Raw genomic sequence first — 22,937 nt, forward strand, 5'->3', positions numbered from 1 at the left:
GACCGGCTCACGCGTCCCCACAGACACACGGAACTGAGGGGGTGTCTCACAAGTCCCCACGCTCTCCTGGAGTCCCCACACGTATCCCCACCCACCCCACACCCCGCGGTGCTCCCTGCTCCCCGTGCCTCAGTTTCCCCAGCTCAGCTCCCCTGTCCCCGTGCCTCAGTTTCCCCAGCTCAGCTCCCCTGTCCCCGTGCCTCAGTTTCCCCAGCTCAGGCTCCCCTGTCCCCGCCACTCGCGTCCCTAAAGGGCATCACCACTCTCGCTGTCCCCACGCCCTGACCGTGCCCGGGAGCGGCAGCTGCCCCTCCCCACGCACCCACGGGACCACCTGGGCTGGGCACACACCCCCCGTGCCCACCTCAGCGCCCCCCCAGCCCTCACCCCCGTGCCCGCCGTGCCCCGCAGAGCCCGGGCACAGCTCACGACACGAGTGCCCCTCTCGCTGTGCCCATCCCTGCCGCAGCCGGGGGGTCGGGCGGGGGGCGGTGGCCGGGGGCGGGTGGCCGGGCCGGGGTGGCCGCTGGCAGCGCTGCCGGGGAGTATTTCTGGAGCGCGTTGTGCTCTTTCCAATCATGTGATGAGGACATTATTTAAGGCGGCTGCGGGGCCGGAGCAGCTGCAGGCGGTGCCACGCTCGCAGCCGGCCGGACCCCCGCGTGTCTGCGGCCCCCCCGCGCCCCCTCGCCATGGTCGACGCCTTCGTGGGCACCTGGAAGCTGGTGGACACCAACAATTTCGATGAGTACATGAAGGCGCTGGGTGAGTGGGCGCGGCTGAGAGCGGATTCGGAGTCACATCACCCCTTTTTCACCCGTTTGTTTTTTTTCTGTGCCCCCCCAGTTTGCCTGGTGAACCCCCGCCTCCCTCCGGGGGTCTGCCTGGGGGGGCTGCAGGCGGCGGAGAAGTCGCTGCTGCCTCCGTGGCTGGTTTAGGGGGGCACTGGGGTTTTGTGCACGTGGGGCTGGGCTGGTGAGGGGATGTCGGGCTGGGTGAGGGGGTCTCGGGCTGGGTGAGGGGTCGCGTCCTTCCCGTGCCCCCCCCCCCCGGGGGCAGCCTTTGGCAGAGGCTGGAGGGATGAGATGCCCCCCGTGGGTGCTGGGGGCCGCTCAGGACCCCCCCAGCCTTTCCCAGCCCCCGAGCCCCCCACGAGCCAGCCCCAGCGTGGTCAGGGGGAGTCCCCCAGCCCAGGGCAGGGCAGGGAAGGGGGGGGACAGACAGCAGCCCCCCCCCTCACGCAGCTCAGGGGCTGCTGGGTGCTGCTCCCGGATCCATCCCTCCCGGGCCCCCCCTCTCTGCTCCTGCCCCGGGGGCGCACGGAGCCCCCCAGGACCATGAGCGGGCAGCGGGTTTGGGGTTCACCCTCCGCCAGCACGGGGAGGAAGAGCTCGGGGGGGATGCCGGGGCTGGGTGGCTGCATCGTGCCCCTCCACACGGCCTCACCCCTCGGTCCCCAGGCGTGGGCTTCGCCACGCGGCAAGTGGCCGGCTTCACCAAGCCCACCACCGTCATCGAGCTGAACGGCGACAAGGTCACCGTGAAGACCCAGAGCACCTTCAAGAACACCGAGATCACCTTCAAGCTGGGCGAGGAGTTCGACGAGACCACGGCGGACGACAGGCACGTCAAGGTGAGCGCCCAGCCCCGCCCCGCCCCGCGGCACCCCCGAAAGGCTCTGCGGGCTCCGGGGGATCGCTCCGACAGCCCGTGCCTCCGGGGCTCCATCCTGGCTGCCTGTGCAAGGGGAACTCCTCTGTGCCCGCCGGGGCCGCTGCTCGAGCCCGCTCCCGGCCAGGCAGCCCCCCCGGGATCCGTTTTGCAGCTGGGCTCTCCCGGGGCAGGACGGAGCTGCCGGGAAGGTTGTGCAAGAGCCGGGCTGGCGAGTGCCAGCTTGCTCAAGAGGAGGCCGGCGGCCGTGGTGGGGTGGTGGGAAGTGTCCGTGCTCCGGGGGAAGAGGGGCACGACCCCTTTCTTTTGAGCCCACTCCCCTCTGTGCCTGCCCTCCCAGGCAGGCAGCGCTGCAGGGATGCAGCACCGGGACAATCCCAGCTGCTCGGTGCCTCTCCAAGGGCTCATCCCAGGCCAGGCTGCTCCCCCCTGTAAGAGCAAGGAAAAAAAAATCACCTGAGAGAGAGCAGTGACTTTCCTGGCTTCTCCCACCCTGCAGGGACATTTTCCCTCGAAGGAGTGGCCCAGCTCCTGATTTTTCCTAGATTCCAGCTGCACGGAGCAGCTGGCAGCTCTGTGCCCCACACCCAGCCCGGGAGCCACCTCAGGAGGAACCTGGGGGCTCTTCGGCCACAAAACCCTTTCCTGGCCCCAGAGCAGGAAGCACAAAGGGCTGGGCTCGAGTGAGGCTGGGGGAAGGGGCTGAGTGTGAGGTCCCTCCCTGCTCCTGGAAGCTGTTCAAGCAGCAGGAACGTGTGACCGGCCCGGAGCTGCTGCCACAGCCCGGGACGTGCCCTTGGGGTGTCCCTCGGCCGGGCCAGAGGGCACGTGATGGGTCAGCGGGGCCAGGACGGCTGCCCGAGGCACGGGGCTGGACAGGATGGGGCAGGTGGGGTCAGCCATGGGGTGCGGGGAGTTGTGGGGCACCCAGGATAGCATGGAATGGTTTGGGTTGGAATGGACCTGAAATCCCATCCAGTGCCAGCCCAGCCTCCCTCCCGCTGTCCCAGCTGCTCCCAGCCCCAGTGTCCAGCCTGGCCTTGGGCACTGCCAGGGATCCAGGGGCAGCCCCAGCTGCTCTGAGCACCCTGTGCCAGGGCCTCACCCCTTCCCAGGGAGGAATTTCTCCCCCGTGCTCCATCCATCCCTGCCCTCTGGCTGTGGGGCACGCAAACCCTGCAGGTACCCAAAGTTTTGGACAGTTGAGCAGTGGGGGGACCCAGCTGTGGGGGGAATTGGGGCCTGAGGGAGCACCCAGAGCCTTGTGGGGATCTGGGGCTGGGGCACACCTGAGCTCTGGACAGACCCAAGGCATGGGGGCACGCGAGGGGCAGCGCCCGGCTCTGGAGGGGCTGGGTGGGGGACACGGGGCAGGATGGGGACAGGCAAGCGGTGCCAGCGCTGGTGCCAGCGCCTGTCCCGGCACAACCCCGCTGTGCGTGCCGTGGCCGGCGCTGTCACAGTAACCTTGGCACGGGCCGGGCTCTCGGGGCTGAGTCAGCAGCGGCGCTGTGCAAACAGCAGCGCGGCGAGCAGAGGCGCGTTTGCCGCATCAGCCGCTCCAAAACCCCTCGGCGGGCCCTGCAGGGCAGGGAAGCCTCGGTTCCAAGCCCCGATCCCTGCCCCGCCTCTCCGGTCCCGGCCGGAGCCGGCGATCCGCGCTTGGGAGGGCGGCCGGGACAGGTCCGGGTGGCCCCGGAGCGGGACGTGGCCCCGGGGCACGGAGGGCAGGGTGACCGTGCCGGTGGCACCTGGGGTCACAGGGGAGCAGCCGAGGCTCTGACCCAGCGCAGGATCCCGGCCGGGCTGACGCAGCCAGGCGGGGATGGTGCCAGGTGGGCATCCCCACAGTGGCACGCCAGGCTGATCCCGAGCCCTGCGGGGCTCCAGGGTCCCGTCTGAGGGATAAACCCCCTCCGAGCCCAGGAACCCCGGAGAGGAAAGTAACTGTGGGTCTGAATCCCTCCCTGCAGTCCTTGGTCACACTGGATGGAGGCAAACTCGTCCACGTGCAGAAGTGGGACGGGAAGGAGACAACGCTGGTCCGAGAGCTGAAGGATGGGAAGTTAATTTTGGTAAGGAGCTGGTTTTATTCGGACGTTCCCACCTCGGAACTGGTTTTATTCTGAGGTTCCTGCCTCAGAAATGGTTTGAAGTGGGTCAGCTCGGAGCGGGGCAAGGCAGCACTAACTCCTGCCACCTCTCTGCCCCCAGACTCTCACCATGGGCAACGTCGTCTCCACCCGCACCTACGAGAAGGAGACATAGGCGCTGTCCCAGGTCCCCTGCCTGTCACCCGGTGCCACATCGTCCCCACCTGCTGGCCCCGTGCCAGGCACGGCTTCCCGTGGGCTCGGAGCCGCTGCCCCACCGGGGCCGCCCCTGCCCCCGCCCGGCGCCTGCAGGGGCTCCAGGGGCTCGGGTGGTGGTTTCCTGGTTTGTTTGTTGGGTTCTTTTTTAATTGCTAGTGGGAAAAGTCACATGGAAAAACAATAAAGGTGTTGTTACAGCTCTGTGCTCGGTTTTCTCGGGAAAAGGCGTTTTTGGCACGTGCCCACCCACAGGGGTGGCAGGGATGGGGTTAATGGCCGGTGGTCCCAGTAGCCCATGCCAGCCTCTCCACGCTGCGGGGATCGGCTCTGGCTGGCTCCGGGAATGCCCCTCCCAGCCAGGCCGCTCCCCCGGGGCAGCAGGGAGCCCCACAGCCCCGGCCAGAGGGGCAGGCTCCCCTGGAACAAAGGTCCCGAGCTCTTGGTGTCTGGATTTGGGAAGGGAAATGGCCCCAGAGGGGGATGCAGCCATGGGGAGCGGGGCGGGAAGCACAGGGAAGGAGAAGGGCTAAGGGGAGGCTGCATCAGCAGTCCCAGCTCCCTGCAGAGGCAGAGGCCGCAGGGGCGGCTCCTTCCCCCGTTCACATCTGTCCCAGCAGGGCCGAGCTGCTCCTGGCACCCTCCCCCTGCCATGCCTTCCCCTGACCTTCAGCTCCAGTTACAAGATTTATGCTCCCTCCAGAAGGCTTCTCCTATGGGTTACCTCACCACACACCCCCTTCCCACCCCAGGGAACCTCGGGAAGCAGCCAGAACTTCCCAAAAAAATCCTTTCCCATCTCCTCCACGCAGCCAGCGCTGCTCTCCCCCTGCCCAAGATGAAGTGTGGAGGGTACAGAGGAAAAGAGTTGGTACAAAGTTCAGCTGGAGAGAGCAGAGATTTATTTTCCATCCCTTTCCAAGGCAGCAAACACTCCACAGTCCATGTTTACTCCCAGTATCTGCACTCCCCCACTCGCTCCTTGCTCCTCCACTCCTGGTGTTTGCGGAGAGACCGAGGGAGCCGGGGCAGGTTTGCAGCCCAGAGCTCTGTGCCAGGGGGTTGTGGTCCCACCAAACCCTGTCCCCACCACGGTGTGGGCCTGGCTGTGTCACCCCAACCTCTGCAGGGCTGCTGTCCCCCAGCTGCCAGCGGGACACCAGGGGTGCCCTGCAGGGTGTCATGAGCCTGTGCTGGCAGCAGCTGTGGGACAAAGGGACAGCCTGTGCCCAAGGTGACAGAGGACAGCTCGTAGCCAGGTCAACACCCGTAACACCACATTACTTTGAGAAGGAAACTCCTTGTCCCTGGAGCAGGAGAGCTGCTGATCCCCGCTGGCTGCACCAGGGAATGGCCGTGGCAGCAGCCCAGCCTGCCCTGCTCACCCCAGGGCTACTTCTTGTGCTTCTTCTTCTTCTTCTTCTTCTTCTTGGGAGCCTTGCTGGCTTTCCCGGAGTGCTTGGGCCTCTTACTGGAGGGCTGAGCTCCGTCGCTGTCCGAGGCCGAGCTGTCCGAGTCCGACTCCGAGGACTGCTTGGCCTTGTGCTTCTTCCTCTTCTTCTTCTCCTAGGAAACCACGGGAAAAGCCTGGGAATGTGGGAGTGCTCTCCCTGGTGCTCACCAGGGCAGCACGAGCCCTTCTGGGCCTGCTCCCGCATGGAAAGGGCACGGTGCCCCAGGAGGCAGGAGTTGATCACCACTGACAGCCCTCAGAGCAGGGCAGGAATTGGAGCAGAAGGGCAACAATGTGGCAATCCAGGGCTGGAAAACATGGGATAATTCATGGAAGGAGAGTTCTTGCTCTCATTCCATTATTTCATTGTTCTTTATTAGTGAAAGTTGGAAGGATGAAGCTTTTTTGCCCAAAAATTGGGTTTCTAAACCAGCCATGAGCACCATCCCTGCAGCCCCAGCCCACCACCAGCCCCCAGCCTGCCAGGACGGGAGCACTGGAGCACCCAAACACTCCCAGCTCCAGGCAGGAGAGCCCAGTGGAGCAGCAGGACGAGGTCAGTGCCCTCTTGCAAGATGTGGCCCTTTGCACAACCTCCCTGAAGATTTCACCACCCCCTCCTCTTTCCCAACTTCCTTTGTGCCCCTTCCTGCTCCTCAATTTCCTCTGCACCCCAACTTCCCACTGCACCCCTTCCTGCTCCCCAATTTCTCCTGAACCCCATCCTGCTCATCTTCCCATTGCACCTTGTCCTGCTCCCCAATTTCCTGTGCACCCCTTCTGCTCCCCAACTTCCCCCTGCACCCCATCCTGCTGACTCCTTCATACACTCTCCCCCTTCCCAATTTTCCTTGCACGCCCTCCTGTTCCCAAACTTCTCTTCCACCCTCCCCTGCAGCCTCTGCTGCTCTCTCCCCCTGCACTGCCCCCATGCTGTGCTTCTGCAAAGCCCTGAACCAGAAGCTCCAGACTGCAGCACGAGAAGAGCTGGTGTTGGAATAAAGCCCATGAGGAGCTCTGAAATGGATCTAAACCCTCCAATTTGAGGTGTGTGACAAAGCAGCAGGCAGAGATTACCCTGAGATCGGGCCTGGGGGGCACTGGGATCACCCCAAGGCAGACCAGCAGTGTTTAATGATGCAGCATGGCAATTTGGGGATATTTAATCAGGACACAGGCCTGGGGAGAGGATCTGACTGATGCCAGGGTTCATCCCCTGCATCCCCTTCCAGCGGGGAGCAGGAATGCTGCCAGCAGCTCCCAAGGGCCTGACACACCCATCCTGCAAAAACTCAGGTGTTCCCTCCCCTTGGCTCTGGGAAGTGAAGGGAAAGCAGCTGGATGGGCCCCTAAAGGAACTGCACCCTGCACGTGGTCAGTGCACAGCTGCAGCTTTCTGTGCCAGCACAGCAGCACCAGCTGCAGCCATGGCAGTGAGAGCCTTTCCTGGCAAAAGGTCTGAGCACCACGGAGTGGTTTGGGTCGAAGGGACCTGAGAAACCACCCAGTTCCACCCCTGCCATGGCAGGGACACCTCCCACTGTCCCAGTGCTCCCAGCCCCAGTGTCCAGCCTGGCCTTGGGCACTGCCAGGGATCCAGGGGCAGCCCCAGCTGCTCTGGCAATTCCAGCCCAGCCCCTCCCCACCCTGCCAGGGAACAATTCCCAATTCCCAAGATCCCATCCAGCCCTGCCCTCTGGCACTGGGAGCCATTCCCTGGCTCCTGTCCCTGCAGGCCTTGTCCCCAGTCCCTCTGCAGCTCTCCTGGAGCCCCTTCAGGCCCTGCAGGGGCTCTGAGCTCTCCCTGGAGCCTTCTCCTCTCCAGGGCAGCACCCCCAGCTCTCCCAGCCTGGCTCCAGAGGGGCTGATCAGGAATTTTTGCCCTATTTGAGGACTCAAGCAAAGAAGCCAAGGAGGGTTTCAGGGAGCAGAGATGGCCACTGAGGTGACCAAAGCCCTGGGACAGGCTTGGACAGCCCCAGTGAGGAATGTGGCCCGGCAAGCTCAGCTCAGGGCTCTGACTAACCCAGCTTTTAAGCACCTGTGCCCAAATTGGATTGGGTGTCCGAGCACCAGGCCCAGGCTGCCAGCTGGGGAAAAAAGAAAGGAGCTGGCAGCTTATTTTTAATCAAACAGAACAACTCTTTTAGGGAGCTGGAAGAGCAAAGACAACACCCAGGGCTGAGCATCCAGCAGAGTCCTCTGGGATTCCAGGGAAGGGAGCAGAGGATGGAGTGGCTCCACACCCACCAGACCCTTGGTACATTTTAGCTCCATAACAGCAAATAATGTCACCCAAAACTGAGTCTGTTTTCCTGTGGGGTAACAACAGACTCACTGCAAAGTCCCTGACCCAAGGAGGAAAGGCAGAAAACAAATCCTCCCAGCCCTAAGAGGATGGGAAGGAGTTAAATCCTCCAGAGAAGGGGATGCAGCAAGGAGAATTTTCTCAAGCTTTTCCAGCTTGTGCACATGGTGAGAAAGTTTGACAAGACCTTCACAACCAAGAGTTTCATTCCAGAGCTTGGGAAACTTTCTCAGGATGTGAGGGCTGAAGGCAGGACAGGATGTCACACACAGGATGCTCCTGGGGATGGAGCAGGGGACAAAAAAGCACACATGAGCATTGTGCTGGCTGGAAAAAAATCAACAAACCCTCACTCTCCCCTTTTTGGGGGCTTCTAACAGCCAAAATCACTCCAAGAGAAACAAATCCCTTTTCTGGCACACAGTGGGGTTCTTGGGATGTCCTGTGCAGGGTCAGGAGCTGAACTAAGTGATCCTTGTGTGTGTCTTTTCCAGCCCTGGATATTCCATGATTCTCTGATTCATCCAGTGCAGCAAATCAGCACAGCCTGGGCTGGAAGTGCAGCTGGACACAAGGAGAGCTGAGCATTCCCAGAGGAATAAATGTGGCTGTTCCGTGGCTGGAAGGGCTTTGGAACACCCGGGGACAGCGGGAGGTGTCCCTGCCCATGGCACTGGATGGGATTTAAGGTCCTTCCAACCCAACCCATTCCAGGATTTTATGATTTTCAGTAGCAGGAGTTGCAAAATCATCCTGCTCCAGACCTTCCCTTCACTCCAGCATCCCAGGCCTGGGAGCTCAGCACTGAGGTCACCAGGAACTCAGTGTGCAGGGGGTGTTCCCAGCTCAGGGACTGCCCAGCAAAGCCCAGCTTTGTGCCAGCAGGGACACGCTGAGCTGCCCAATGCCCTCCAGCCGTGCTGGATGGGGCTCAGCTCAGCTCAGCTCTGGCACACCCAGCTCAGCTCAGCTCAGCTCTGGCACACCCAGCTCAGCTCAGCTCAGCTCAGCTCTGGCACACCCAGCTCAGCTCAGCTCTGGGCACACCCAGCTCAGCTCAGCTCTGGGCACACCCAGCATTTTGGGGCAATATTTGGAGAGGATTTGGCCCAAGCAGCTCTCAGTGCAGAGGGCTCCCAGCACACAGAGCTGCACTTCACGGTTCCTTGCACGTCCTGCCCCACCTATGCAATTATCACATCAGAACCCAACAAAAAGTGCTCCAAAACCTCTCTCCAAGCCCCTGTTGGAGCTGCCAGCAGGCTGGGCTGGAGCCTGAGAGCTGCTTTTCATGGAATTCCTTTCCTACTGCTCCAGAAAGCCCTCCAAGAGGGGCCCCTCCAGCACTCCAGGCTCCCTCCTGTCCTTTGTGAGGAAACTGCTCCAGGCTGTGCTCTCAGAACAGCTCATTCCTCCGAAAGGTATTTGGGGTTGAGATAAGAGGGGAGTGCCCAGAACTGTCCAAGAAGTTGAAATATTTTTCACCAGACCTTTCTGAGGAGTTAAGATCCCATTCCAACAATCTGTGTCTTGTCCTTGTGAAAAACTCGAATGGATTCCTAATGTCTGCATCCCCTGGGGTGTGCCAGGAATCCTTCTAGGCTTCTTAATTTTGTTCTTTATCCTCATTCCACCAGCCAATTTCATTCCAAACAAGATTCATTACACCAATCTAAAGGTGTTTTTGCATCCTTTGTTGGAGGAGCAGTCAGAATGAAGCTGAGGAGAAGAACCCAGCCTAGAGGCAGTAAATAAAGACAGCCAGATTCAGAAAAATTTCAATTAAGACAATGTGTGAAGGGCTGTGCCCTCTTAATGCCATGGAGGAACCAGTAAAACCAGTGAAACTAAGGATGGACCAAGGTTGGATGAGCCACAGGTCAAAGAACAGACTTAGGTGTGGTTTTAACATGAAGATCTGCAGGAAGATCTGGAAATCTTCCACGAGGTGGGGAAAAGAGCAGTAAAGGCATCAAAAAGCCCCAGTCCCAAAGGCCATCCAAAACCACCTCAGGGATGAGCTGCTCCATGTGGAATAAAGCTCATAAGGAACTTTGAAATGGATCTAAACCCCCAAATTTGAGGTTGTGTGAGCAGAAGATGGGATAAACTTGGAGAATTTCAATGCAAGGGGTTATCCCTCAGCCAGCACTGCAGGTTTTTTTCTTGGAAGACAAAGGCAGCAGGATCAGAAGGGCTCAGCCATTCCCAGCCTCCTGCCTCCCACGCAGTCCCAGCAGGGACACTGCTGTTCCCACAGGAGCTCCTTCACCCTGTGACCCCAGGAGGAGAAGGGACACAGGGCCTGGGCCTGCCCAGCTGTCCCAGACAGGCTCCAGGGCTCATCCCTGGCACAGCACCATGGAATCCTGGAACTGTTTGGGTTGGAAAAGCCCTCCAAAAAAAGCCAGTCCAACCATGGCCCCAGCTCCACCAGCACGGCCCCAGGTGCCACATCCACGTGGCTTAGGAGGGATGGGGACTCCACCAGTGCCAGGACAGTTTTATCAACCCTTGCTGTGAAGGATTTTTCCCAAGTATCTGGATGGGAGCCAGGGTATAAAAAGGGAAAAGCAGACAAGGGAGCAAAAACTTCAAAGAGAAGTCAGGGGTGCAGGGGGGAGAACCCCTCCATAAACCTTCAAAACATCCAGATTGCTGCGGGGGCATGGAAGTCAGGGGTGGTTTGAAGCAGAGATGGGGTCAGAGCAGGTGCAATCCCCCTGCCTTCTCCTGGTGCAGGGACAGCAAACATGGCAATTCTGGAGCAGTGGCTCAGTGTCTGCTGGCTTTTACTTTGCATTTCAGTGCAATCTTGCCCTGTTCTGGGACAGAGGAGAAGGGAGCAGCCACACTCTTGTGTTGAAGGTACAGGGATGGGGAGAACAGCCCTGTTATTGGTCTGGCAGGCTGCACACAAGGAGAAAACCTTTAGGTGTCTCTTTTTTCTAACTTGCTGAGCAGTGGCTACCCTAAACCTCCCTGAGCACAACCTGAGGCTGTTTGCTCTCACCCCAACCCCTCATTCCCTGGGAGCATCCCCCCGGCTGTCCCCTCCTGGCAGGAACTGTGCAGAGCCACAAGGTCCCCCCTGAGCCTCCTTTTCTCCCAGCTCCCTCAGGATCCTCCAGCCCATTCCCTTCCCTGCACACCCTCCAGCCTCTCCCCTTCCCCCTGCATCACCCATTTTCTCAGGGATTATACAGCACACAGGACAGGGCTCAGTGCTGCCACCCAAGGATGTGTCACTGTCACACCAGTGCCACTCCCACACAGAGACCTGAATCCAGCTCCAGCCTGGAAATACTGGGGGGCTCAGGCAGGAGGGAAAACAGGAGCTGGGAACCACTGGGAAGTCAAGGTGAAAAAAAAAAGGGGGTGAGGACCATGGAGGAATCTCGGGGAAGAGGAGAAAAACCCCAGAATCTGCAAGGAAACATCAGATCCAGGAAAGCACAAAATGCTGATCCTGAACAATCACAAATATTAATTTTATTGCTCTGACACTCAGTGGAGATGGAATCCCTTGGGAGCTGGCAGCTCCCTGCTCTCATTTAAAAACCCCAGGGCCACACTGGTGTCACACACATGGGAGGGGACAGGTCAGCAAGGAGATTGTCCCTGAATCCACAGAGCTATTTCCACGTGCTGTAAATCCCTGGAGCTCCAGGCAAGCAGGGAAGCACATGATGGCTCCCAGACAAGATCACAGCAGGCACTCCAGACTACAAGGGAACCATTCATCTCCAGGATCCCACATCCTGCCTCCAAAAAAGCTCAAAGTTTTATTATTCCAGCTCTGGAAAACATCTGACAACTTTTGATGTCACCCTTGAGAAGGGAGGGAGATCAAAGGAACAAGTGAGATTTCAAGGAAAGCTATTAATCCACCAACCCCCCCAAAAAATCAGGAACAAATTCAGGACAGTGACCCACATTTCCTGTAGTGTCAGCAGGGCAAGACTCCACTGGGAATCCCCATGCTGGTGGATGGGCAGGGGCAGGATAACAAGCAGTTTGTGCTATTTGTGCACTTTGTTGTGCATTTTTTCCCCAAAACTTTTAAATAACTTGAGCCTTTTCTGCCTGTTGCCACTCTCCAGGGATACAGAGAGGCCATAGAGTTGGAAAGAGGGGAAAAAATAGAGAAAGGGCTTTGGAAGAGTAATTAAAAGTGGGACTGTGAAGGGGCTAATGGAAGAAGTTATTTAGTGAAGTCTTGAACTGGGTTGTGGCTGTCCCTGGATGTGTCCCAGGCCAGGCTGGATGGGGCTTGGAGCAACCTGGGCACGTGGCAGGGGTGGGATGGGATTTAATGTCCCTTCCACCCCAAACCCCCTGGGATTCTGTGAATACTCATCCCTGAATAAACCTGAGCACCAAAAGCTCCTGGCTCGGGTTCAAGTCTCACCTGTGTTTTATTTTATCTCATCCTGCTCCCAGCCAGGGGTCAAACACAGCCTGGGAAATGTCTCTGATCTGGTGCCATTTTCACAGGGACAGAAAATGCTCTGGAGCCTGGGAATGCTCCCTGTGCAAACACAGCCAGGGATTTTCCCCCAGAGTATGCAGATAAACCCAACTCCCACAGCTCTGGCAGGGTCAGGATATCCCTGGAGCCAGCAGGGCACCGAGTCCACATCAAAGGAAAGCGTGAGGGCAGGAGAAAGGAGGAAAGTAGGAATCACAGGAATTCAGGACACTGAAGCAATGCCTGCAGAGCCTCATAAAGACCAGGAAAAACAATAATCATCTTTTTCTCACTCTAAGAATATCTTTTGAGGGCTGTGTGTTGTAGCACAAAACCAGCTTGAAGGCAGCTTGACAACAAAAGGAGAAAACCTAAGAATTAGTAAGAAATCTGCAGAGGAGATTCTGGTTTTGCTACAGAACCTGCCCAAAACTGAGGCACCTTCTCAGCCACAGCTGGCTACTCACACCCACCTTGCTGGAGTAACTCAACTGTAACTACAGAGCAAATTCCCAATCCCCATTTCCTTTTCCAGGCCAGCCAGAGGCCACCTCATACCTTTTTCCTCTTTTTTGAAGACTCCTCAGCCTGGCTGATCTTTTTATCTCCTTCACGTCCTGCTGCTGCCCCCTCCTCTTCCTCCTCCTCCTCTGGAATGAGGCTGTATTTGGTTCCTCCAGGCTGCATGAAACACTCCTTGGCAAAGTGACCTAGGAGAAAAAGGTGTTTGAAGGAACAACCCAGCCCCTCTTCCTTTTTTTTTTTGTTCTTTTTTTAACAAATGCACTTTATACACCTGAAGTGCTGCCAAGGCTCTTTTTGATTATCAGTCGCAAGGAGAAAATCTACACTGGACATTTTTTATCCTGAAATTTCACCTGGTTGAACATGCCCTGATTAAACAGGCCAGGGAACAAAATAACCCAGGTCATTCTGGAGGGATTAGTTAGGCAAAAAAGGAAAATATTCTTGTCTCAACAAGTAAAAATCTGTCTCTGCAGGGGCTTAATCAGCCCAGAAAAGAATGGGGGAAAGGTAAAGTGGTGTGACTGGCACCTGGAAAATGAGCTAAAGCCACAAAGAGAGAGAAATTCAGCTCTTCTGGTTCTACTCTTTCTACTCTGGAGATATCAAAGTTGACCTACTAAGGAGCTGCAGTGGGAATTTGGAGAGCCAGCACCTGCTGTTAGGAGGAGACACCATTATTAAAAAGCAGATTGAAAATAGGTATAATCCTGGTTTTGGGGTTCTTTAAAATAGTGTTTTATACATAATAGTTCTTTAAATAGTAAGAATTCTTTAAAATAGTGTTTTAAGGATAATTCTGTACGACTACAGAGCCCACACTCAGCGTTAACCTCCTCCAGAACAGCACGAGCCCCATTAACCATTTCCTCTAAGAAACACAAGTAGGGCACAGCAAAAACTCCTGCACAAGAAACTACTTTGTACCTCAGCAACTTGAATAAATCTACTGAAGGGCACCACAAAGTCTTCACACTGCTGAACCAGGCAGGACATCATTTCAGCAGGCCACAAACTTGGTGTTAGCTCTAAGACACAGCTCCAGTGTGCCACCAGCTGAGCTGGAGCTTCCACTGATGGTTGTTCACACTGGGACCACCTGCTGAAGGTTTGTTTGCTTCTTAAAAACCAAACTCAAAGTAATTGTCCCAGCTGGGACTCAGCAGTGGGGATGGTCCACCCTCCACTTTGCTGAGAGCCCCAAGAGCAGCTCCATGCACAGCAGGGGCTGTTCCCGAGCTTTTCCTGTGCTCAGCTGTCCCTTGCTGTCCCCCAGTGCTCTGGAACGTCTACGGGGACTGTGACAACTTTGCCACCCTGAAGGGACACAGCGGGGCTGTCATGGAGCTGCACTACAACACGGATGGCAGGTGAGCCCAGGGACTCTGTGCTGCTCAGGGAATAGGGCTGCAGCCCCAGGAGAGGCTGAGGGAGCTGGGAAGGGGCTCAGCCTGGAGAAAAGGAGGCTCAGGGGGGACCTTGTGGCTCTGCACAGCTCCTGCCTGGAGGGGACAGCCGGGGGGGTCGGGCTCTGCTCCAGGGAACAGGGACAGGAGGAGAGGGAACGGCCTCAGGCTGGGCCAGGGCAGGCTCAGGGTGGAATCAGCAGGAATTTCCCCATGGAAAGGGGGCTCAGGCCTTGGAACTGCCCAGGGGGGTTTGGAGTGCCCATCCCTGGAGGTGTCCCAGGAATTCCTGGAGGTGGCACTCAGAGCTCTGGGCTGGGGACAAGGTGGGGACCAGGCACAGCTTGGACTCGATGTCCTTGGCGCTCTTTTCCAACCTAAATGATTCTGCCTCCCAGCAGGAAGCACAGAATGGTTGGGGTTGAAGGGAGCTCTGGAGATCCCCTGGAAGAGGTGACACAAGGACACATCCAGGGGGCTGGGATGGCTCCAGAGAGGCAGACTTGCCTCCCTCCCTGTTCCAGAGCTCTGCCACTCCCCATGGACAGCAGCTCTTCCTCACAGCAAGGTGGAGCTCATTGTGTTTCAGTTTCTGGCCATCACTCCTTGAGCAGAGTCTGCACCATCCTCTGACACCCCCTGGAGATATTTGTGTGGATTGATGGATTCCCTCTCAGTTTTCTTCTCTACAACAATCAAGCCCAGCTCCCTCAGTCTCTCCTCATCTCTCCAGTCCTTCATCATCTTTGTGGCCTCCACTGGCCCCTCACCAGTAGCCCAAAGGGGTGTGATTTTAAGAAATAAACTTTTTTTTTAAAAGGACTTGAACTAAATATTTTGGGTTTGTAGCAAGACATAAAAAACTCCCTCCTCTAAAGGACAAACATGGAACCAAAATTCAGTCCTTACAACCACATGTAACCATGTCAGCAACTGTGGCTGCCCCTGAATCCCTGAAGTGTCCAAGGTCAGGTTGGACACTGGGGTTTGGAGCAGCCTGGGATGGTGGAAAGTGTCCCTGGGGACTGGAATCAGGTGGGATTTAAGGTCCCTCCCAACTCAAACCACTCTGGAATTCTAACTACGAGGGAGACACTGATACAACCCCAGCAAGGGTCACTGCCTGGCTGGACAGAGAAATGAAGAAGCAGCCCAGACCCACCTTTGCAGCCACATTTCTTGCACACCGTGTTCAGCACAGCCTCCAGGGTGATCTTCTGGCTCGTGTAGTCCCTGAAGGTGCGTTTCCTCCTCTCCTCCTGACTGGGAGGACAAGAACAGTTCCATTTTCAATCCATTCTCATCTTTAATCCCTCATTTTTGTACGACCGCAAGGCTTTTAGAGGTTAAGTGTTGTGGTGGTTTTGGATTGCTGATTGGAGATTTCACTGATTTTGAGATCACATCTGTAAATGTCTCCTGTTGCAGTGTGTTTGCAGGGGTAAGGCCATAGTGTGCACCAGCCAGCCTGCTTCTGAGTCTGTTATCAAAGCCTCAGGAATTCGTCAAGGCTATTGGAACATAAATTGTGCTAAATTAAGAAAGGAGAGGCTGAGAAAACGAATACCAAGAGCACAAGAACTGGATAAGAGAGGGCTGTGAAACACCTGGATGTAACCAATCACATACTGAGAGAAATGCAGGCAGAGAACGAGGCAGCAAGACAAAGGCACCAATCAAGAAGTGTGATCTGAGTAGTTTGTAGAATCTGTAAAAGTGTGTGTAATGTAAACAATAAAGGCTTCTGCTGGATCATACTGCTCAGTTGTGCAGGAGTCCTGGATTTCCCACAACAGTCCCCCATGCAAAACCTGGATACTTGCAAAGTAAAACTTTCTAAACCCAAAGAGCAGAGCTGACCTGGCCTTGGGCACTGCCAGGGACCCAGGGGCAGCCACAGCTGCTCTGGCAATTCCAGCCCAGCCCCTGCCAGGGAACAATTCCTTCCCAACATCCCATCCATCCCTGTCTTGGGAACGAGCCCCTGGCCAGGTAATAATCAACATTGATTCCATGATTCCCAGAAGGTTGATCAATATCTATCTTTTTTAAGAAACCCATTGCTTTTATAGACAGTTACAATTAAGGTAGACTTAATTGGTCCTCTAATCAAAACACTATCACCACTGGCTAATTAAGAAACCACCCTTTGGTAAACAAATCTCTGTAACACATTCCACATGTTCACAACAACAGGTGCAGCAAGTGAAGATAAGAATTGTTTCTCTGATCTTCTCACAGCCTTCCCCAGCACGATGCCTGGGAAGGTTGTGTTTCTCTCTGTGGCCACAGAGCTGCTGCCACACAGCCCTGCCCTCTGGCAGTGGAAACCATTCCCTGTGTCCTTCCCTGTGGGAAGCCATCCCCTCTGTTCTGCTCAGATTTACCCACTCAAGGGAAACGTTGTTGGGATCCAGGTCCTTCCCCGTGCCTTGGTGAACAACCTTCATGGAGAGGGAGAGCTTCAGTTTGTCATCCTTCATCTGGAAAACACACAAATTAGCAGGATGAATTATCGGTGCTGGGACGCCCGACGCGCGGGAAGAATGATGTGTAGGACTCTAATGATTTCAGAAGGCTAATTAATTACTTTATTAAACTGTATTATACTAGAACTATATTACACTAATAAGAACTATCACTATCTAACTGTATCATTAATGAAAAGACTCTCTGCTGAGAGTCCTGACACAGCTGTGGATCCAACTGGTCAATGAATCCAAAACACCATCACCAGAATCCAACCAAGCCATCACCTTGGGTAAACAATCCCCAGACCACATTCCACGTGGGCACAAACAGGGAGCAGCAAATGAGCCAAGAATTGCTTTGATTCTCTTTTCTCTGCTTCTCTCAGGAGAAATCCTGAGAAAGTTAAGTCTCTCTGTGTTCAGAGGATATGTGAATGCCACAATAAATGACCCAAAAACGTTAATGAATGTTGGGGGAGATGAAACAGGAAAGCCTTACAAATATGATTGCCTGGCAAAAGATTTTGAGAATATAGAAACTACAAGTGAGATTGAAATGAAAGCAAGCTTTGAGACACCAAGCCTTGGTCACTGAACAACTGGAAAACAATGGCATGGCTGGCTGAAGGCAATCCCCTTTTGATGAAACAACACCCTCTGCTTGCAGACAGCTCCAAGGGTCAGAGCAGACCCTGCTGCCAGCTTGGCCCAAAGAGTAGTTTTTAGGGTTTAAAATGAAACACAGTAGGGTAATGTCATGATTCTTATACGCTGTAGGGTTTACCTACAGGATATATATTTACCTATAAGATTTATACAAGTAGTTTTTAGGGTTTAAAATGTGACAGTGTGGTAATGTCATGATTCTTATAGGCTAAATGCTGTAAGATTTGTATCTTGCTATATATAGCTAGCTGTATATTGCTGCATAGCTATTTGTAAATGCTGTAGGATTTGTATCTTGTACTAGATCGGTTAGTGAAAATTAGAATATTCAGCACAGAAGGAGATTTATTGTATTGTAATGGGAACTTCACTCACACTTATTCATACTCTTGCTCCTACTCTTGCCCTCTCTTGCTCTTTTGGGCCTGCTCCTACTCTTGCTCTCACCTCTCTCTTGGGCCTGCTCCTACTCTTGCCGTTTCTTGCTCTCTCTCTTACTCTTTGGGGCCTGCCCCTACTCTTGCCCTCTCTTGCTCTCTGGGGCCTGCTCAGAGCTGTGGCTGGCAGCCCCAAGCAGGGCCCTGCACCCTCGCCCTTGGCAATAAAGCACAAGTGTAGAGAGTGCTGGGCTCCAGGACGGTTTGGATGGATGGAGACGAGGGATCTCTGAAGTCAGGTCCTAGAAGTTGTGGTGTATTATAAAGGGTGAAGGGCCCTGCTTGGAGCTGCCAGCCACAGCTCGCGGCAGGCCCAGGGAGAGGAGGGAGAGAGGGTTCCAGGTGAGGATCCCAAGAGAGCGTCCAGTCCCTCGGCCATACCTTATCAGGGCTTCAAGGTGGGCTGGAACAGGACTTGGGCCAGTGGGATCACAGACACCTGATGCTTCAGGGAGGGTTACAGGTGTGGGATGAACCATACACAGAGCATTCCCTCTGACCCTGGGGCCTGTCTGTAGGTGCAGGGCATTGTTTAATCAGAGGGACTGCTTTCAGTCTGGCTATACTGTTGTTTTCTAGTTGCTCAGTAACCAAGGTTTGGTATCTCAAAGCTTGTTCCCATCTCAATATCTGCATTTTCTAACTCATATTTATAAGGCTTGCCTGTTTCATCTTCCCCAACACCCAAGTTCCAAGGCCTGGCCGCAGAGATGCCCCGTGTCCGTCCGTCGCCGGCGGTGAGGAGCAGCCAGGACACGGATTCTCGCTGGGCTCACCTCTCTGCCGACGAGCTTCACCCAGACCGTGTCCCCCACGGCGAGCACCTCTGCGGGGCTGTCCACAGGGCACGAGGACAGCTGAGTCCTGTGCACGAGGCCTGCAGCGGGCAAGGACACAGGGACATGAGCGGCGCTCCCAGCCGCCCTGCGCCGGGCAATGGGCGCCCCATGCTGGGCAATGGGCGCCCCACGCGGTGGCAATGGGCGCCCCACGCCGGGCAATGGGCGCCCCACATGTTGGCAATGGGCGCCCCACACCGGGCAATGGGCGCCCCACGCGGGGGCAATGGGCGCCCCACGTGGGGCTAATGGGCGCCCCACGCCGAGCAATGGGTGCCCCACGCCAGGCAATGGGCGCCCCACGCCGGGGCAATGGGTGCCCCACGCCGGAGCAATGGGTGCCCCACGCCAGGCAATGGGCGCCCCACGCCGAGCAATGGGTGCCCCACGCCAGGCAATGGGCACCCCACGCCAGGCAATGGGCGCCCCACGCCGGGGCAATGGGTGCCCCACGCCGGGGCAATGGGTGCCCCACGCGGGGGCAATGGGCGTCCCACGCCGGGTAATGGGCGCCCCACGTGGGGGCAATGGGCGCCCCACGCCGGGCAATGGGCGCCCCACGCTGGGCAATGGGCGCCCCACACGGGGCAATGGGTGCCCCATGCCGGGCAATGGGCGCCCCACGCCGGGGCAATGGGCGCCCCACGCCGGGCAATGGGCACCCCACGCCGGGCAATGGGCGCCCTACGCGGGGCAATGGGCACCACACGCGGGGGCAATGGGTGCCCCACGCCGGGCAACGGGCGCCCCACGCAGGGGCAATGGGTGCCCCATGCGGGGGCAATGGGTGCCCCATGCCGGGCAATGGGCGCCCCACGCCAGGCAATGGGCGCCCCACGCCGAGCAATGGGCGCCCCACGCCGAGCAATGGGCGCCCCACGCCAGGCAATGGGCGCCCCACGCCAGGCAATGGGCGCCCCACGCCGGGGCAATGGGTGCCCCACGCAGGGCAATGGGTGCCCCACGCGGGGGCAATGGGCGCCCCACGCGGGGGCAATGGGCGCCCCACGCCGGGGCAATGGGCGCCCCACGCCCGGCAATGGGCGCCCCACGCGGGGGCAATGGGCGCCCCACATGGGGGCAATGGGCGCCCCACGCGGGGGCACGGACCGGGTGCCACTCAGCAGTGAGTACACACCGGTACATTGTGAGTCAGCAAATGGGATTAATGGGAACTTAGACAAGGAAAATAACATTAGAATTAGGAATGAAAAGAGAATTAGAACAGGAAGGAAAGGAATAAAGAAAATTAATAATAAATTAACAAAATAAAAGTAGAATTTGAACAGGAAGACAATTAATAAAGAAAATAATAAATTAACAAAATAAAAACAGAATTCGAACATGAAGAAAATGAATAAAGAAAATAATAAATTAATAAATTGTCTATAAATTAATAAATAAAATTAATAATTAATTAATGCTATAAAAATATATCATTAATAAAATGAATAAAGAAAATAATAAATTAACAAAATAAAAGTAGAATTCAAAAATGAAGAAAACGAATAAAGAAAATTTAGTAATAAATTAACAAAATAAAAGTAGAATTCGAACACAAAGAAAAGTAATAAAGAAAATTTAGTAATAAATTAACAAAATAAAAGTAGAATTCGAACAGGAAGAAAATTAATAAAGAAAATTAATAATAATTTAACAAAATAAAAAGAGAATTCAAACATGAAGAAAATGAATAAAGAAAATTTAATAATAAATTAACCAAATAAAAATAGAATTAGAACATGAAGAAAATTAATAGAGAAAAGAATTAACAAATAAAATTGAAGAATTGTCTATAGGTTCATAAATAAAATTAATGATTAATGTAATAAAAATATGTCATTAAGAAAATTAATAAAGAAAATAATAAAGTAACAAAATAAAAATATAATTAGAACAGTAATAAAATTAATAAATTAATAATTAATGAAATAAAAATTATAACATTAATAAAATTAATAAATCAAATTAATAATAAATTAATTAAACAAAATTTGAATTATAACATTAATAAAATTAATAAATCAGATTAATAAATTAATAAATCAAATTAATAAATTATCTATAAAGTAATAAATAAATAATGAATTAATGGAATAAATATAGAATGACAACATTAATACAATTAATAAATCAAATTAATAATAAATCAATAAAATAATAAAATAATTATAATAAAATTGACAAATAAAATAAATGAAATAAATTAATATATTTCATAATAAAAATTAATAACATTATTAAATTTCTTTTACTATAAATAATATGAATTTATTATTGCTTAATAATCATTTTGTTACTAATTTTATTATTGGTTTTATTACATAAAATAATAAAATTCATAATAAAATTAGCAATACCATTAACAAACGAATAAAATAAAATAACAGAATTGATTAAATTAATAAATAAAAGAAAATTAATAAATTTTGGAAAGTTTTTTATTCTGATTAATTAATTTAACGCTAATTTAATTTAATTCTAACTCAAGGCTGCTTGCCTTGGCCACACCAAATGAAACCACTGCAGAGACACCAACCTTGTTTCCTGCAGCCTGGGATTTTGATAAAGGCTCCATAATCTGTCACTGCAGCGACCTGGGGAGCAAATCCACAGCAGAGCTGAGGGACAGCCCTTCCCAAACGGGGCACAGCCCACCCGATCTGGGACTGCCAGAGAGGCATGGCCTGGGCTGGGGGGACATCAAACCCCACCTGGTGCCACCCTCAGGGACACCTCCCTCTGTCCCACAGTGTCCCAGAGTGTCCCACAGTGTCCCAGAGTGTCCCAGTGCCAGCCTGGCCCTGGGCACTGCCAGGGATCCAGGGGCAACCCCAGCTGCTCTGGCAATTCCAGCCCAGCCCCTCCCCACCCTGCCAGGGAACAATTCCCAATTCCCAGTGTGAAAAATGCATATTTTATGATCGGCTTTACGCAAATGTTACAATGAATGTTATATGTGTAACGTTGGGAAGTTGTGCTGTATTAATTCTTTCAAGTAGTGTGCTGAATGTATTTTTAGGTTATAACACAATGTTAAAATAGAAACTATACTATGTAAGATACTTTTTAACCAGCTCAAGAAAGAGATGGGATAATCAAGAAATTCTTCGCACAAAGATAACAATTACAGAAACCCCTAAACTTTCCAGAGGAGAGGAATTTATGGCTTTCCTTATCAACAGAAATGAACTTCTTCAAGCCTGACTTAGACTCGAAGGCGCGTGGGGATTAACAGAAACTTTTTGACAAGTACCAGACGAATTTCTTGTTTTAAATAAAATATATGCATAATCATGAAGTGTTTTGCATATGCAACAGGCTATTGCTTTTAAGGTGATTCCTTTGTTCACGAGGCATGCTTGTCGTGGCTTAAGTGCCCAAGAGCATCTGGACGTCCATAATTCTTTGCTTTTTATTGTCTTGTAATTGTCTAATTGTATTACTATTTTTATAACCATTCTATTATTATTAAACTTTTAAAATTTTAAAAACCAAGTGATTGGCGTTTTTCACACCAAGATCCCATCCAGCCCTGCCCTCTGGCACTGGGAGCCATTCCCTGGCTCCTGTCCCTGCAGGCCTTGTCCCCAGTCCCTCTGCAGCTCTCCTGGAGCCCCTTCAGGCCCTGCAGGGGCTCTGAGCTCTCCCTGGAGCCTTCTCCTCTCCAGGGCAGCACCCCCAGCTCTCCCAGCCTGGCTCCAGCCCTGGAGCAGCTCCGTGGGTTCCTCTGGGCTCTCTCCGGCAGCTCCAGGTGCCGCTGCTGTTGGAATTCCGAGCTCTGCCCGTGGGGGATCGGGGGACAGAAGAGGGCAGAGCCGCCTCTCCCCTGCTGCCCCCAGAGCTGCACATGTACGGCTCCACGGGCACAGGCGTGTGCAGCTGCTCAGAGCCCTCCGCCACCCCGCGCTAAGCCCCGAGCGAACGGACAGAACAAATTCCCCCCGAGCACGGCCCGGGCCGCGGCAGCCGCTCCCCGCACCTCGCCCTGGAAGATGGAGTAGAGCTCGGGCAGCGGCTCCATCGCCTCCCAAGGTGCCGTGACAGCCAGCCGGAGTCACCCCTCGCTACCGCATCTCCTCCGCGGGATGCTGAGGAAAGAAACATTTCATGAACGCCCGAAAACCCCCGGAGAGCCCTCACGGAGCCCTCGGGGCTCAGCGGCTTGAGGGCCGCGGGGACGGACCCGAACGGAACCCGCAGTGCTCCGGTGCAGAACTGACCCGGACCGGCGCGGCGGGACAAGACGGCTCCTCCCGGAGCCCGCGGGGCGGCGGGGGCTCGTCAGCGCCCGCGGCAGCAACTCCAACGCGCCGCCGCCGCCTCAGCCTCCCCCGGCCGCCGCCGCCATTGCCCCCTCACGATGAGAGGCCGCGCTCCC

At 54.4% G+C, this 22,937-nt stretch overlaps 2 protein-coding genes across 5 annotated transcripts; one reads left to right on the plus strand and one right to left on the minus strand.

The window, feature by feature from the left end:
- The first annotated feature begins 600 nt into the window (after positions 1-600).
- Positions 601-4,180, plus strand: FABP3 (fatty acid binding protein 3). Its single transcript, XM_053964813.1, has 4 exons — positions 601-765; positions 1,461-1,633; positions 3,645-3,746; positions 3,886-4,180. Exons 1-4 carry the CDS (start codon positions 693-695, stop codon positions 3,937-3,939), a joined length of 402 nt encoding a protein of 133 aa, XP_053820788.1. The 5' UTR covers positions 601-692; the 3' UTR covers positions 3,940-4,180.
- Positions 4,181-4,859: 679 nt separating this feature from the next.
- Positions 4,860-22,926, minus strand: ZCCHC17 (zinc finger CCHC-type containing 17). 4 transcript variants are annotated; one of them, XM_053964809.1, is made up of 8 exons: positions 22,780-22,926; positions 22,539-22,647; positions 21,096-21,153; positions 18,494-18,594; positions 16,535-16,626; positions 15,306-15,406; positions 12,771-12,922; positions 4,860-5,546 (listed from the first exon to the last, which is right to left on the minus strand). In XM_053964809.1, the coding sequence occupies exons 2-8, from the start codon at positions 22,578-22,580 to the stop codon at positions 5,373-5,375; spliced, it is 720 nt and encodes a 239-aa protein (XP_053820784.1). In that variant the 5' UTR covers positions 22,581-22,647; positions 22,780-22,926; the 3' UTR covers positions 4,860-5,372. The 4 variants fall into 4 exon arrangements, with proteins under 4 accessions (XP_053820784.1, XP_053820785.1, XP_053820787.1 ...); XM_053964810.1 differs by lacking the exon at positions 4,860-5,546 and adding an exon at positions 5,554-5,741; XM_053964812.1 differs by lacking the exon at positions 4,860-5,546 and adding an exon at positions 10,949-11,572.
- Between the last annotated feature and the right edge of the window lie 11 nt (positions 22,927-22,937).

The sequence above is a fragment of the Vidua chalybeata genome, chromosome 25 (genome assembly GCF_026979565.1).
Source record: "Vidua chalybeata isolate OUT-0048 chromosome 25, bVidCha1 merged haplotype, whole genome shotgun sequence".
NCBI classification, from domain to species: domain Eukaryota; kingdom Metazoa; phylum Chordata; class Aves; order Passeriformes; family Viduidae; genus Vidua; species Vidua chalybeata.